The sequence below is a fragment of the Canis lupus genome, chromosome 8, assembly GCF_003254725.2.
Source record: "Canis lupus dingo isolate Sandy chromosome 8, ASM325472v2, whole genome shotgun sequence".
NCBI classification, from domain to species: Eukaryota; Metazoa; Chordata; class Mammalia; order Carnivora; family Canidae; genus Canis; species Canis lupus.
In genome coordinates, this window is record NC_064250.1 from 50,257,920 (window position 1) to 50,271,485 (window position 13,566).

The 13,566-nt window shown below is 56.1% G+C and overlaps 1 protein-coding gene across 2 annotated transcripts; it reads left to right on the plus strand.

Annotated features, from left to right (window-relative positions):
- The first annotated feature begins 28 nt into the window (after positions 1-28).
- On the plus strand, positions 29-9,932 carry GSTZ1 (glutathione S-transferase zeta 1). Of its 2 annotated transcripts, none has more exons than XM_025442446.3 (9): positions 29-170; positions 3,244-3,295; positions 5,105-5,172; positions 5,646-5,726; positions 6,061-6,186; positions 7,379-7,457; positions 8,009-8,061; positions 8,350-8,399; positions 9,368-9,932. In XM_025442446.3, exons 1-9 carry the CDS (start codon positions 156-158, stop codon positions 9,492-9,494), a joined length of 651 nt encoding a protein of 216 aa, XP_025298231.1. In that variant the 5' UTR covers positions 29-155; the 3' UTR covers positions 9,495-9,932. The 2 variants fall into 2 exon arrangements, with proteins under 2 accessions (XP_025298231.1, XP_025298229.1); XM_025442444.3 differs by lacking the exon at positions 29-170 and adding an exon at positions 2,857-2,959.
- Positions 9,933-13,566: the final 3,634 nt, after the last annotated feature.

Here is a 13,566-nt window from a genome sequence, read left to right on the forward strand (position 1 = left end):
CCGTAAAGATCATTCCAGTCCAGCCCCTCGCTTTACCACGACGGCGGCGTCGGCCCTGACGTGTCGCGGCCTCACGGGGCCTCAATCCGCGACTACTCCGAGAGTCCCAGGCGCGGAGTCTCCGGGCCCGGAAGAGGGGTGGCCCGAGGGGCGAGATGCAAGCGGGGAAGGTCGGTGCCACGCACCCGGGGAGGAGGGCGCTACTTACAAACACCCAGAAACGCTGGGGGGCGGGGGAGGGGCACGGGTGCGCCCCTCGGCCCCTCCCTCGGCTCTAACAGCGCACAACTCCCAGCATGCAGAGCGCCTCGCGGGCCCTGCTCTGCGCCTGCGCGCTGCGCGCTGCCCGCTGGGGCTCGTAGTCCGGGGAGGTTGGGGAGGATGGGTCCGCGGGCGGCTCGCGCCGGCGGGGCGTGCGGTGGGGTCGCCGTAGGCTCGCGCTTCCGCGGTCTCTCTCGGTCCTCCCCGCTGGGCCTTCCAGAGGTCGTCCCTTGCCTCCCTCTTCCGTCCAGCCCCGCGGGCTCTTTCCTGGCCGGTCGGCCCGACGCTTCCCGGGTGGTTGTGCACGTTGAGAGCTCCCGGCGGCGGGGAGGCAGCGGAACGTGGGAGCTCCCCGGGTTCAATCCGCGGTCGGCGCGGCGCGGCCCGGCCCAGAGGGGAGGGGGGAGCAGGGCCCGAGGAGCCTCTCAAAGCCTTCTCCAAGTTTGAGACCCACCGAGGAAGGTGGCAGGCACACCAGGTGGAACGTAGCAGCACCCTGGTACTGGATAGCCCTCCCACGCCCAAATGGGATTTGGGGAGTCTTTCTGTCAAAACATGCGCGAGAAACGGCTTTAAAATAAAATCTGCTCGTGGGGATCCCTGGGTGGCGCAGCGGTTTGGCGCCTGCCTTTGGCCCAGGGCGCGATCCTGGAGACCCGGGATCGAATCCCACATCGGGCTCCCGGTGCATGGAGCCTGCTTCTCCCTCTGCCTGTGTCTCTGCCTCATTCTCTCTCTCTCTCTCTCTCTCTCTCTCTCTCTCTATCACAAATAAATAAAAATTAAAAAAAAATTTAAAAAAATAAATAAATAAAATCTGCTCGAAATGGTCAGAATCCATATTTGAATTGGAAACAGAGTTCCTCCAGGAGTGGTGATGAGATGAATACTTACTTGGGCTTAAAATTTCGCTCTACACGTGCAAAAAAGGAACGCAGGATAGTTTATATCGTTAAGGGGGTAAGAGGAAGAGCAGAAGCTGCTCTGGGTTATGTTTCCTGAAGGCCTGTAAGTAGGAAACCTGAGGACAGTGGCGTTCACAGGGACTCATTTCGTAATAAGGCATTTCTTCAAGGATTCTAAGCTAATGTCGGAGGCTCTCTAGTGGTCCCATCCCTCGCCAGCAGTCCCTGCCTGTCCACCCCAGGCACCCTTCCAGCCTGACCTGGTAAGGCACCTCCACCCCTAATCAGAGGGTACATCTAATTTTGGCCTCGTTCCAAAGACACCTGCTATCTATCACCTCCCCTCCATACCAGGACCATCTTTTTTTTCCCACGAAAGGTGCCTCCCATACAAGCTGGAATTCCCAGGCTTGTAAACCAACCTGGGCGGGCCCAGGCTCCCGCTGCACCCTGGCCCACCCAGAAGACAGATTTGGTAGTTCAGGGATGGTGAGGGCAGAGTCGCAGAGTTACAGAGCAGTTTGGTGTGCTGGTGGGGAGGGGTGCAGAAGACAGAACTTGGTGAAATGTCTGTAGTCAGAGGGATGGTAGACAGGGGTCAAGAAGTACCAGGGAGGTTAACTCCGAGTCTCTCAACCTTTTTTTTTTTTTTTTAAGATTTTATTTATTCATGAGAGACCAACAGAGAGAGAGAGGCAGAGACACAGGCAGAGGGAGAAGCAGGTTCCTCACAGGGAGCCAATGTGGGACTCAGTCCCAGGTCTTCAGGATCATGCTCCAGGCTGAAGGTGGCGCTAAACCGCTGAGCCGCCTGGGCTGCCCATCTCTCAACCTTTAGAGTAGAGATCACACACTCAGCCTCCCCCACGTGCCTCAAGGTAACAAAAATGAGAGAAGAGGGTCAGGTAGGGGACATGGTAGATCAGAGAGAACATGCCCTAACTGAATGAGGCTATTAATTGTGTCCTATCTGTAGCTGCTACTCAGGAACCCAAGACCACTATCTCTAGATCTTTTTTTTTTTTTTTTTTTAAGATTTTTTTTATTCATGAGAGACACAGAGGCAGAGACACAGGCAGAGGGAGAAGCAGGCTCCATGCAGGGAAACCGATGTGGGACTCGTCCCGGGTCTCCCAGGCTGAAGGTGGCGCTAAACCACTGAGCCACCCGGGGTGCCCCTGAAACAGTTTTAAATACAAGTAGATCAAATAGAACACTGTGGGCTGTCATCCTGTGACCTCAGCTTTGGAGTCAGTGGGCATATCCCCCCAATTTTTATGAGACCAGCTAAGAACCTGGAGGGATGGTGGGTGGTGGGCTGAAAGAGAAGGGCACCAAAGCATTCAAAAACTAGAATTCTTTGTCTTTCTGTCACTGCTGGAAGGAATTCAGCTATCATTTTAAGGCAACCCTTTGTTTTACAGATGAGGGAGAAAAGACTAGAGAGAGAAGGCAGGGACCTGCCCTAGGTCATGCAGAGCTAGTTCCTGCACTGGGACCAGTCCCCCAGGTACAAGTGCTCTCAGCCCACCATACCACATGCACTGCTGCTTCAAAACCAGGACACCAAACCTGGCTTAATCAGGAACATAAAAAGCTTCCCACAAGTTGGAAAGAGATGCCCTTTCTGACCAGAGTCCAAGTTTCCCTGAAGCCTGTCTAGCCCAGCTTCCCCATTGGCTCACGGGATCCACTCCCTTCAGCGTTCCTCCCCCTGCTCTGAAAGTTCTGGGAGAGGGGACATTCCCTGAGAGGCCAAGGGTCACCAGGACACCATGACTGAGTCTGGCAAGGTAAGGACGGCACTTGCAGGCTGACTGCCCCCTTGGGGGTCCCTGGGACTTCAGGGACGCATGACGGCACAGGTTGGAACCGAGGGGCCCCACATAACTGCCAAGGCCTCTGACCTGGAGAGCTCTGAGTCTACCTGAGGTGCAGAAGGAGGCCTGGCAGGATGGGAAGAAACAGTGCTGGCTTGGAACCCCCATGTCCAAGAGTGTTGCCTCTCCAGGGGGCTCTAGGGGCTGAGAACCCCACGAGCATAGGTTAACATGCATCCTATCCTGTCTCTCCTCAGCCCATCCTCTACTCCTATTTCCGGAGCTCCTGTTCATGGAGAGTTCGAATCGGTAAGAGCTGTGCCTCCGTCAAGAGCCTGGGGGGGATGGGAGGGGGTAGACAGCACCCCAAGTGAAAAACTGGCCGGGGACAGAGGGGCATTCTGTGAGACAGGGCACCTCCACCTAGGAAGTTCAACAAGAGGAGCATGGGGGGCGCAGGGAGGGTGGGTGGTTTCTTCTCTTGGGCCCGCCGCCTCTCCCATGCTGCTCTCCAAAGCCACTTAGCAACCCGCTTCAAGCAGGCTCACGAAACCCAGAGGTGCTTGGTAACTGGCAGGGAACAGCTGGCCTTCATCAGTCCTTATCTTATCTGATCTGTCAAATGAAACAGAACTGGCTCATGTCAACCCCAGAGGCTTCGAGAAAGCAGAAACTGGGCCCTCTGGTCTAGTTCCAGCTTGACCCTGCCCTCCCTCAGCTTCATACAGCCCTTGGCAAAGATCACACGCATAGCTCACGCTGAGGGACACCGGTGCTAGTGTTCTTATGTATGTTATTCCATTGACACCCCGGCAACCCTAGGAGGGAGGGATCGTTATGGTCCCTGTTGTACAGGCGAGGAAACTGAGGCACAGGGGCATTAAATAACCTGCCTAAGACTGTGTAGCCAGCAAGAGGCAGAGGTGGAATCTGAACAGCCAGTCTGACTCCAGAGGTCCGTGTTCTTAACTACGGCACTATGCTGCCTGTCAGATGAGGAGACTGAGGCACAGAAGCTCATTAAGCTCCTCGCCCAAGGTCGCACAGCCAGCAAATGTGATGAAATCTGCAGCTTCTGGGAGGCTGGCCTTCACTGGAAGGCCATCTGCCGTGACCCTCCTCCACCCCGCAGTCCCTTGGTATTTGCTGGAATCAGTAGGCCAGCGCACTGGGTGCCGGAGGACACATTTCTCCAAGAAGACACCTCCCCTGGGCCCAAAGCCTCTGCCCTGGCTGGCCAGAGGGGAGCCCTGGGGGTACTGTCTCTGCAGGGGCTTCACTTTCCACAGTGGGGCTGACCAGGACTGAGGAGGGGCCGTGTCTCCCAGGCTCTCTTCAGACTGTGACCTGTCTCATCCTCCTCCCCTCACTCCTTTGCCTTTGCCCAAGACCACCATTCCCATGTTTCAGTACATGTGCGTGCACACACAAACACACACACACACACACACACACAGTCTTCATCAGGTTGATCAAGTGTTTTTTACTCTCATCTTGTGAGGGAAAATTATCAAAGGGTACAGAGAGGAAATCTGGTCACTGGGAGTCACAGCAGACGCTGTGAGACACCAAAGAGCCCCAATGCCCTGCTTGGAATCAGTAGTAAACAACTCTGATAACAGAGAAAATAGACGAGAAAGAGATTCTTCTCTAGAGGGTGTCACCTGCCTTTCTGTGTGCTTCATGGCCATCCGAGCACCTTTCCTTGGCCCTTAGATGCCTTCATGAGGGAATAATTGCAAGTCTCCAACAGGTAAGCTCTGCTCACCACTGTTTAAGGCCCTGGAGGGGGCAGAGGTAATCAGGCCACTTCCCTGCTGCCCTTCAGCAGCTGCCAGGGTGCCAGGACACATGCCTGTACAGCATCACCCAGGGGTATGGGGACCCTGTAGGGGGATGGAGAGTAAGGCTCTGAGAGTTCAGGGGCAAGAGAGGTGGAACCTCAGGACCTGAGGTCGGGGAGTGGGTGGTGACCAGGGAAGCTGGTGAGACGAAGACAGGGGCCAAGCTGGGCCTTGATCACGTACAGTATGGAGAAAGAAGCCTCCTTTGGCAGCCTCACATAGCCTGTGGGGGTTATAGCCAGGAGCTGCCCCCTGACTCTGCTGTCTCTTGTAGCTCTGGCCTTGAAAAACATAGACTATGAGACCATACCTACCAACCTCATAAAGGATGGGGGACAGCAGGTAAGGAGGCCGCCCCCAGGGCACGATGTGGGAGGTGGAGTCTTGGAGAGGGACCCAGCAGAGGGTAGAGACATCTGCCCCCCCAAGTGGTGAACCTGTTGGCTCTCCCTGGTGGGAAGGGGTGGCAGGCTGTGTGGCAAGAGGAGTCATGGGAAGGGCCCAGGTTCCTAGTCCTATGTCACAGCCTGGCCATTCCATGCCCAGAGAGTGGGCGGCAGTGAGTGGGTTCTTGCGCCGGACATGCCTGGTGGCCACAGTGTGAGGTACAGGGAAAAACACAGAGCCCAGCCTTTGGGGTGAATCCTGTAGCTCAGCAGCCAATGGGTTAGGGGATCTGCATGGATTCCCCTGGGCATCTCTCTGGAGCCAGGGCTTTCTCCGGGGGAGGGAGGAGCGGGTCTTGCTGCTGGCCTGGGTCTGCGTTAGCCAACTTGGACTAGGGTACCATGCTCATCAGGTCCTTGTCTCCACAGTTCTCTAAAGAATTCCAGGCACTGAATCCCATGAAACAGGTGCCAGTCCTGAAGATAGATGGAATCACCATTGGCCAGTCAGTGAGTGCAGGGCCTGGGGGGCCCCTTGGGAGAGCAGTGCCCCAAATGAGAGGTTCCCCCCGCCCCGACCCCCGCATGTAGGGCAGGCGCCTAGCCCTTAGTAGGGATGTGATAAGTTCATGTCAGAGCGGGGAGGTCTGCTGGTTGTTTGGGGAAACAGGGGGACTCGGGCATATGGGGAAGCAAGTTCTGCAGGAACTCCCTGGGGCAGATCTGGCTTCATGGAGGCTCGGAGGGTCGAGCTGAAGAGGATGAGGAGGAGCTTGCTGGCCCTGTCACTCTGGTCCAGGGGTCCCCATGCCCTGCCCGTGCCTAACTGCTCCTCTCCAAACAGCTGGCCATCATTGAGTACCTGGAGGAGACACGGCCCACGCCCCGACTCCTGCCTCAGGACCCGAAGAAGAGGGCCTATGTGCACATGATTTCCAATCTCATCGTCAGTGGCATCCAACCTCTGCAGGTGTGGCTGGGTGCCTGCATCCCTGCACACCTCTCACATGCCTCCCCTCACGTGCTCCTGCCTTTAGACACACGCTGAAGTATGAGGTGCCACAGCGGGGCACCCAGCTTGGGAGTGGGGGTGGCAGGAGGACAGGAAGGATCCCCAGCGGTTTAGACCCAGACTGTGTGGCAGGAGGGGCGAGGGATCCTAGGAATCATCGGCCGTCCTGGGTCCCCGGCCACATTCTGAGAAGCCCCAGGTTTCCAAGGACTCATCTGGAGGTGCTCGAGGATGGGGAAGGGCCAAGTGGCAGGGAGAGGCTGATCAGCACCAACCCAGACCTGGACCCCTCCCCTCCCAGCCATGCCCCCCCCCCACCTTTAACCAGAAAAGCCTCCCTCTCATCTGTTCTGTATTCTAGATTGGGAGTCTCAAAAGATTTCATTTTTAAAAGTTTTCACTGGTTAAAAAATAATAATAATGATAAGTATTAAAGAAATTCATCTGTGTTAACTCCTGACTTTGCAAATGAGGAAATAGCCCCAGAAAAGAGAGGGACTTTGCAGAGTCACTCAGCTAAGTATGACAGAGCAAGGACCAGAGTCCAGGACCCCCGACTATGCACTGTGCCCTCATCCCCAGAATACCTTGTCTTGTTTAACAAAGGAGGTGGGGGCAGACCGTCCCATTTTACAGACGAGGAAGCCAGAGCTCAGAAGTGAAACGGTTCCAAGGCTGTAAGGATGGAACCAGAGTCCAGATCTCCTGAAAGCCCATCCTGTGCTCCTCCTCCATCTATCCTCCCCCCCACCCCACCCGCATGCCACAACCCCCTCTCCACAAGGGGCCACGTAAAGGAGACATATTGGTTGCCAGAGAGATGGGCCTCAGGTCATGGCCACCCACTTTAAAGCCACAGACTGTCCTGTGCCCCAACCCTTCACATCTCTGCTGGGGCCACAAGCTTCCAGACAATGGGCCATTCAGGCAACCTGAGAAGGTTGCTGCTGGGATCACTCCCCCCACCCCACTGCCCCTCTCCCCGTCCACCCTCAGTGCCCTGATGGGAAGAGGGGGCTTATGGAGCCCAGGAGGGGACAGATGGACAGCCAGGGGCGGGTGGGAACAGAGCTTCCCTGAGGGGGTTTGGCTGGGAGTCAGGCCTAGCCTGGCTCCCACAGCCAGTCACAGATTATCCTTGGTTTTACAGAACCTGTCTGTCCTGAAACAACTGAGACAGGAGAACAATCTGCCCTGGGCCCAGAAAGCCATCAGTTCTGGCTTTCAAGGTGAGTCCTTTGGCCTGAGAGCCCCCCTGTGACAGCTCAGAGAAATGGCCCTTATGCCTAGGGCCCTGGGCATCTGCAACAGCCTCCCAGGCTCTTTGCTCTTGACAGTGGCATGGGTGGGGGTGGGGCTGGGGGGCAGGGCTGAGGAGGCAGTGGGGCTGGATGGCATTCAAACGTGGCCTCAACCTCTGGCACTTCTGGGAACCTCAGCACCTAAGCCCCAACTCTTTGGAGCTGGATGGTCCGGCCTCTGCCTCACTGCCCACTGCAGCCGGGAAGCAGAGGCCAGTAGGGTACTGGCCCATCCATGTGAGAGCGGCTGCCTTGGCCAGTGGCAGGTCTTGTCCCTTCTCTGGGAGGGAATGGCAGCTGGACCTGAGGAGCCCAGGGAGACTTCACTTGTCCCTGCGTCCCCGCGAACTCTCTCCAGATCTGGTTGTCACATTCCCTCTAGCACGCATGCCCCAGCCTGTCACTCAGCTGCCCATTTCAGAACTCTGGGGGCCGAGGTCCATTCTGTGCCCAGAGTAATATTATTCATGTCCCCACAGCTCTGGAGCAGATCCTGCAGGGCACAGCAGGGAAATACTGTGTGGGAGATGAGGTGAGCCCTCCCGCGCCCCACTCCCCGCCTTCCCACAACAGCCTTCTCCCTCCACCCCAGGGCAGGCGTGGGCAAGGGTGGGGGAGGCCTGAGGGTAGGGGTGGGGGGAGGGACTGAGATCCACCCACACAAGCCCAGGGGAGAAGAGGAGAGGGGTGGGGCGGTGGGGATGGGTTAGAAGAGCCAGATGCTCTTCACAGGAGTGTCACAGGCTGGCACCCCAGTGGACACACCCCGCCCAGCCTGTGAGCATGTGCTCTGATGCAAACCCACCCAACCCTCTTTCAGGTGACCATGGCTGATCTCTGCTTAGTGCCTCAGGTGGCAAACGCTGAAAGGTAAGAGAGCACCCTGCCACCCTCCGTGTTGCACCTGGTTCCTCCCCTCACAATGCCCAGCCTCCTCCCACAGGCCCTGACTTCAGAGGCTGGGGAAGCATCTCACGCAGAAACTCTCCCGAACTGTGCCAGTCCTCACAGCTCCCGTGGCCTGAGGGCACAGCAGCAGAGATGAGTGGAATGCACCCTGGCAGGCCCCATCATAGCGCATAGGATCCTCTATAGCCTCTGCTCCTAAGAGGAGGTGGCTCGCCTGGTGCACAGCCCTGAGAAGAAACTACCCCAAGAGCCTACTGCCCCTGCCTTGGCAGGTCTGTGCCTCGCTCTGCTTTCCTCCATCAGCCTGTCAGTGAGGCAGGAAAGAGTACCCCTCTGAAAGGCATCACACCAGCCACCATTGGGACAGGGAGAGGTTATGACACATTTGCTGCCCCTGGGAAGCTTATGATGTGGGTGGAGAGGTCATCTGCATGTGTAAATGACAGGCACCGTGCCTTACACATAGTAGGTTCTTTTTTCAAATATTTTATTTATCTGAGAGACAGAGCATAAGCAGGGGGAGCAGCAGGTGGAGGGAGAGGGAGAAGCAGGGTCTCCGTTGAGCAGGGAGCTCGATCCCAGGACCCCAGGATCATGACCCAAGCCAAAGGCAAATGCTGAACCAACTGAGCCACCCAGGTGCCCCCTCATAGTAGGTTCTCGATGAGTAGCCATTGCTTGGAATAGGAACAGTAGGCAACAGAGAGGCAACTCAACCACATGGGCACAGCATCAGACCCGCCATCCCCAGAGCTGCCTGTGAATAAGGCCCCCACGTGGCAGGGCAGCTTCCTGCGCCTTCTCCAGTCAGCCCCAGCAGCCTCATCCAGCCCACCTCTGAGCCCTCTGAGCTTCCCACAGGGTAGTCTCCCTAAGCCCCAGCAGACCTGGTGCTGAGACGGTGTTAGACGGGTGTTTCTCTGCCGCAGGTTCGAGGTGGATCTCACTCCCTATCCTGCCATCAGCCGCATCAACAAGACGCTGCTGGCCTTGGAGGCTTTCCAAGTGTCTCACCCCTGCCGGCAGCCAGACACTCCCCCTGAGCTGAGGGCCTAGCTCTCTAACTGTGCCCTGTGGGCGAGGGGGCAGGGAGGGGGTGCAGGAGCAGAAGCCGGGGGGCTGGGGGGGGTGGGGTTGGCGAACAGGCCTGGAATCAAGCGAGCCCTCCCTGGAGGAGCAGGAGGCTTACACTTGAACTTGGACTCTAGCCTTGGATCTGCCTTCCCACTGAACGTCTTTGTGCCTCAGTTACCTCATCTGTCAAATGTGGGGAGAGGATGCTGGGAGGGAGAGAGGGAGGGAGGACTGCAGGAATGTTACCTGTCATTTGTTTGTGGGGGCGGTTGTGAAGATGCGGTTCACCAGAGAGGTAAGGGAGCCTGCGCACCTCTTCCCCTCCCTGTGGCTGTGCCCACGCTGGAGATTTGATCATTAAACTGAAGCCCCCAAAAAAATAAATAAATAAAAATAAATAAATAAATAAAATAAACTGAAGCCCCAGCCTCTGGCTTGTTCGGTTAAAGCTGAGCTGCGTTCCAGAAGATGAATGCTCTTCCTAGCTGGAATCCCCATGTGTCTGGGCCGGGAGAGGAAGTCAGCCAGCCGCTTGCCCACCCTGTGGGAGGCCTGGCCCGTGGCCCCTCAGAGCAGTGGAGAGAAGGGAGTCCGAAAGCCTGCCTGAGAGAATCAGACCAGATCCAGGAGAGAACAGATAGAAGCAGCAGGAAGGAAAGCATTTTGTGACCAGCTGAGTTCCCCGGGCTAGGATGGTACCAGTTAAGTGTCCCACTGGAACACAGAGAGGTGCACCGGCCCTCTCAGCCCAGTGCTACGTCTCAGGGGCAGCCTTCTCCAGACCAGTCCCAGGAGTGGGCACTGCAGATAAATCCAGTCATAAATGGCCCAGGGAGTCGGAGGCAGGCTCCCCTGTGGGCAGCGTGAACTGCACTGCCCAGGCTGTTCAGGACCCCACCCAGGACTCAGCTTACCCTGAGGCCCCTTCTGGGAGGGAAACGAGATGACTTCTGTGTCCTGTACTTGAGATTTCATTTCCCCTGTGTGGCTAAGGTTTAAACAGTAAGTTAAGGTAGATGTGTCTGGTCCAAATAGAAACCACCACGTTCAGCCATGAGTCCCATTTTCTTTAGAATGACCCAAGTGGGCCACTCTTGTTCCCGAGACACATTTGTCTTGGCAGAGCCAGAAAAAAGCACAGGACAGTAGATGAGACCCAGCAGTGGCGAGGGGACTCGGGGGCTCCCCTGCTCTGTCACCATCTCTCCCTCAGCTCATTCCAGGCCTGCCCGGCTGGGTGAAGCCCAACCATACTCTCTCCAGGAAACCTTGAGACACTAATCTCCTCAGCCCAGGGAGCAGGAATGGCACCTGATTTGGACATTTGAGGTTGAAGGTGACTAAAGGCCCCGTAGATTTGAAAGGTGGAACTAACTCCAGGGAGAGAAGGCTGGCCCCAGCTCCGGGCAGTGCTCCCTCAGCTCCAGGCAGCCGGCCTCCCTGGCCCTGGAGGGATAGTGCAAGCGCGATGGGGGAGGAGCAACGCACAAGGCCAGATGGGCTGCTGCTGCCACTTCCCAGGGGTTGAGGCGGCGGCTGGCACCTTTGGGAGCCCACAAAAGCCATCGGAACTGGTCTCCACCACTGCTGAGCTTGCGGAGTTCCTCCTCCCAGTCCCATCACCAGGCAACAGACGAGACTTCTGGGAAGTAAGGGAATTAGATTGAGTCGCATCCAAGAGTGGGTACAGGGACAGACAACCTGCCCTGAGTGATTCTAGAGACGACTCAGTACAGTGAGGGGGTGAATGGGTTTTCCTGGAAGAAAACTCGTGACTGGCCTATTCAGGCTGGTGATGGGCTGGCCACTCCCTCCATTCAGTCCACTAGCTTGCAGTGAGACTTCCCCAGTGACTACCCCGGCTGGGAGCTAGGATGTGTGGCCTTGTGACTGGGAATGCGGCAGACTTGGCCCTTGCTCCTTCTGAGCTTTTGTCCCTCATTTACTACGGGAAGTTTACTTGGCCACTTGAACTCTGCTGCTCAATGTGGCTGGTCTGTTGTCCATCTGCTTCTCTGATCCAAAAATGACTTCTAAGAGTTGCCATGTTTCAGCTCAGGTATCCTAGACACAGAGTATTAACCTATTTAACCTGGGGCTCTATCAGCCAGCCTAAAACTGGTGGCAAAAGCTAAATGGCTTTTAAAGAAATTAAGTCAGGTACACAGGCGCTACAGCCTCTGTTGTCACAACATTATAGAAACCATCCCTCATCTGTGGCACAAAACCCATGTTACATATTTTTCTCATATTTCCCATAGTTCCAGTCCTCTGTTCAACAGGACTTTCCTGGTATGTGTCAGATGTAAAGCGAAAATCAGCCATGGGTGGATGGGGAGGAGAGAGAACAAATGTGGGTTTTCCTCTGGGCTCAGTAGAGATCCTTGGGGTTCCATTTCTGAGGCCCTCTTTCTTGCTTTCCCCAGAACCCCTAACCCCCAAAGTCAGACAAACTTGACCTTCCCCACAAAAACAGAAATGTGTCTAAGCCAGAGAAACTCACTCAGGGATCCACAGAGGTGATTTACCTGGAATGTGCTGGGTTCTTGCAAGCATTCCCACATCAATGGGAAGTGACTAAACCTTCGTGGCTCTCGGCTCCACTGGCTTTAGGAGGATGATGGTCCATCTTCTTATCTCATGATATTTTTGTAAAGGAGATCTTTGTGTGTGTGGTTTTTTAAGATCTCATTTATTCATGAGAGATACAGAGAGAGGCAGAAGGAGAAGCAGGCTCCCTGTGGGGAACCTGATGCGCAACTCAATCCCAGGACCCCAGGATCTCGACCCGAGCTGAAGACAGACACCCAAGCACTGAGCCACCCAGGTGCCCTGGATATTGTATTTTAAAGCCAGAACCTAAACCTCAGGAGCTGTCCACACAGCTGGTAGCACCACAGGCTGGTCTCAGGACCAGGGCTGGGGAACCCCCTTGCCACCTTCTTCACTCAGACCTGAGGAGAGCGCCTGGGTGCTCAAGGGCCTGCAACCACTCTGGGTGTCTCCCACGGGCTTCCGGGGACCAGGCCCATGAGGAAGTGATGGAACTGGGGGCCAAGTCTGCCACATTCCCAGTCACAAGGGGCTAAGAGAAGGCAGGCCCAGGGACCCACCAGCCCAGGGCAAACAGGGATGGGGAAGGGGTGTACAGAGAGGGGCTTGGGATGTACAGAGGCTCTGGCCTTGCTGGAGGACCACAGCTTATGAGAAAGGAGAGTGGTCTGGTCTCTGGGCTTGGGGTTTTGAGTCAGAGTGAGGCTATTGCTCTGTGTTCCAGCCCTGGGCCCTCCGTGGAGTCCAGGTCACCAGCATGGTTAGCTGACCTGCTGTTGAGGGACGTGGAGACCCAAGACTGCTGGCCTCAGCCCTCTGCACTGAGAACCCTCCTCCGGGGACCTGTGGCTGGATACATGGGAGAGAGGAGGACCCTCTTTATTTCCAGAGACAATGCGGCATTTGTAAGCCATCTTCCCTGCTTGAGAACAGAGTTCCCTGAAGAACTCTGGGACCCCACTCCTGACCACCCTCTTAACCCCCATGCTGTGCAAGGTGACTAGCCTTGCTCCATACGTGCTTATTAGATGGAAATATGTCCTCCTTGTACAGCTATGGCTGGCCACCCCTCCTGGAATGTCTCTCCCCTTTGAGGGGCCCTAGAAGATCTTGAAGGAGCAGATTTTTCCCTACGTGCAGAGACTGGTGTCTAGAGGTCAGACCAAATGGCTCTGAAAGCTTAGCAATAATGAGGCTTCTCTAAAGGGTTTGGAAAGCTACCTCTTCTGATTTCCTTAGGTCTGCAAATAAGCTCTTGTCTTCAGGGGCCAGATACATCTCTCGACTCAAAACCATCACCTTTTCAGGGGATACTTTCCAGCAGGGGCTTCTCTCCAAAGGCTGAGTGGGTGGTAAGAGTCATGTCCTTCATTTCCACCTCAGTTGTCAGGTGTGTGGAGAACAACTGGCAGATCCCTGACTCTGGTACGTCAGAAGCCACAGGGGGCCTGATCTACTTGCCACGGTGGGGGTGGCTGCAGGGGATGACAGACGTGCAGAT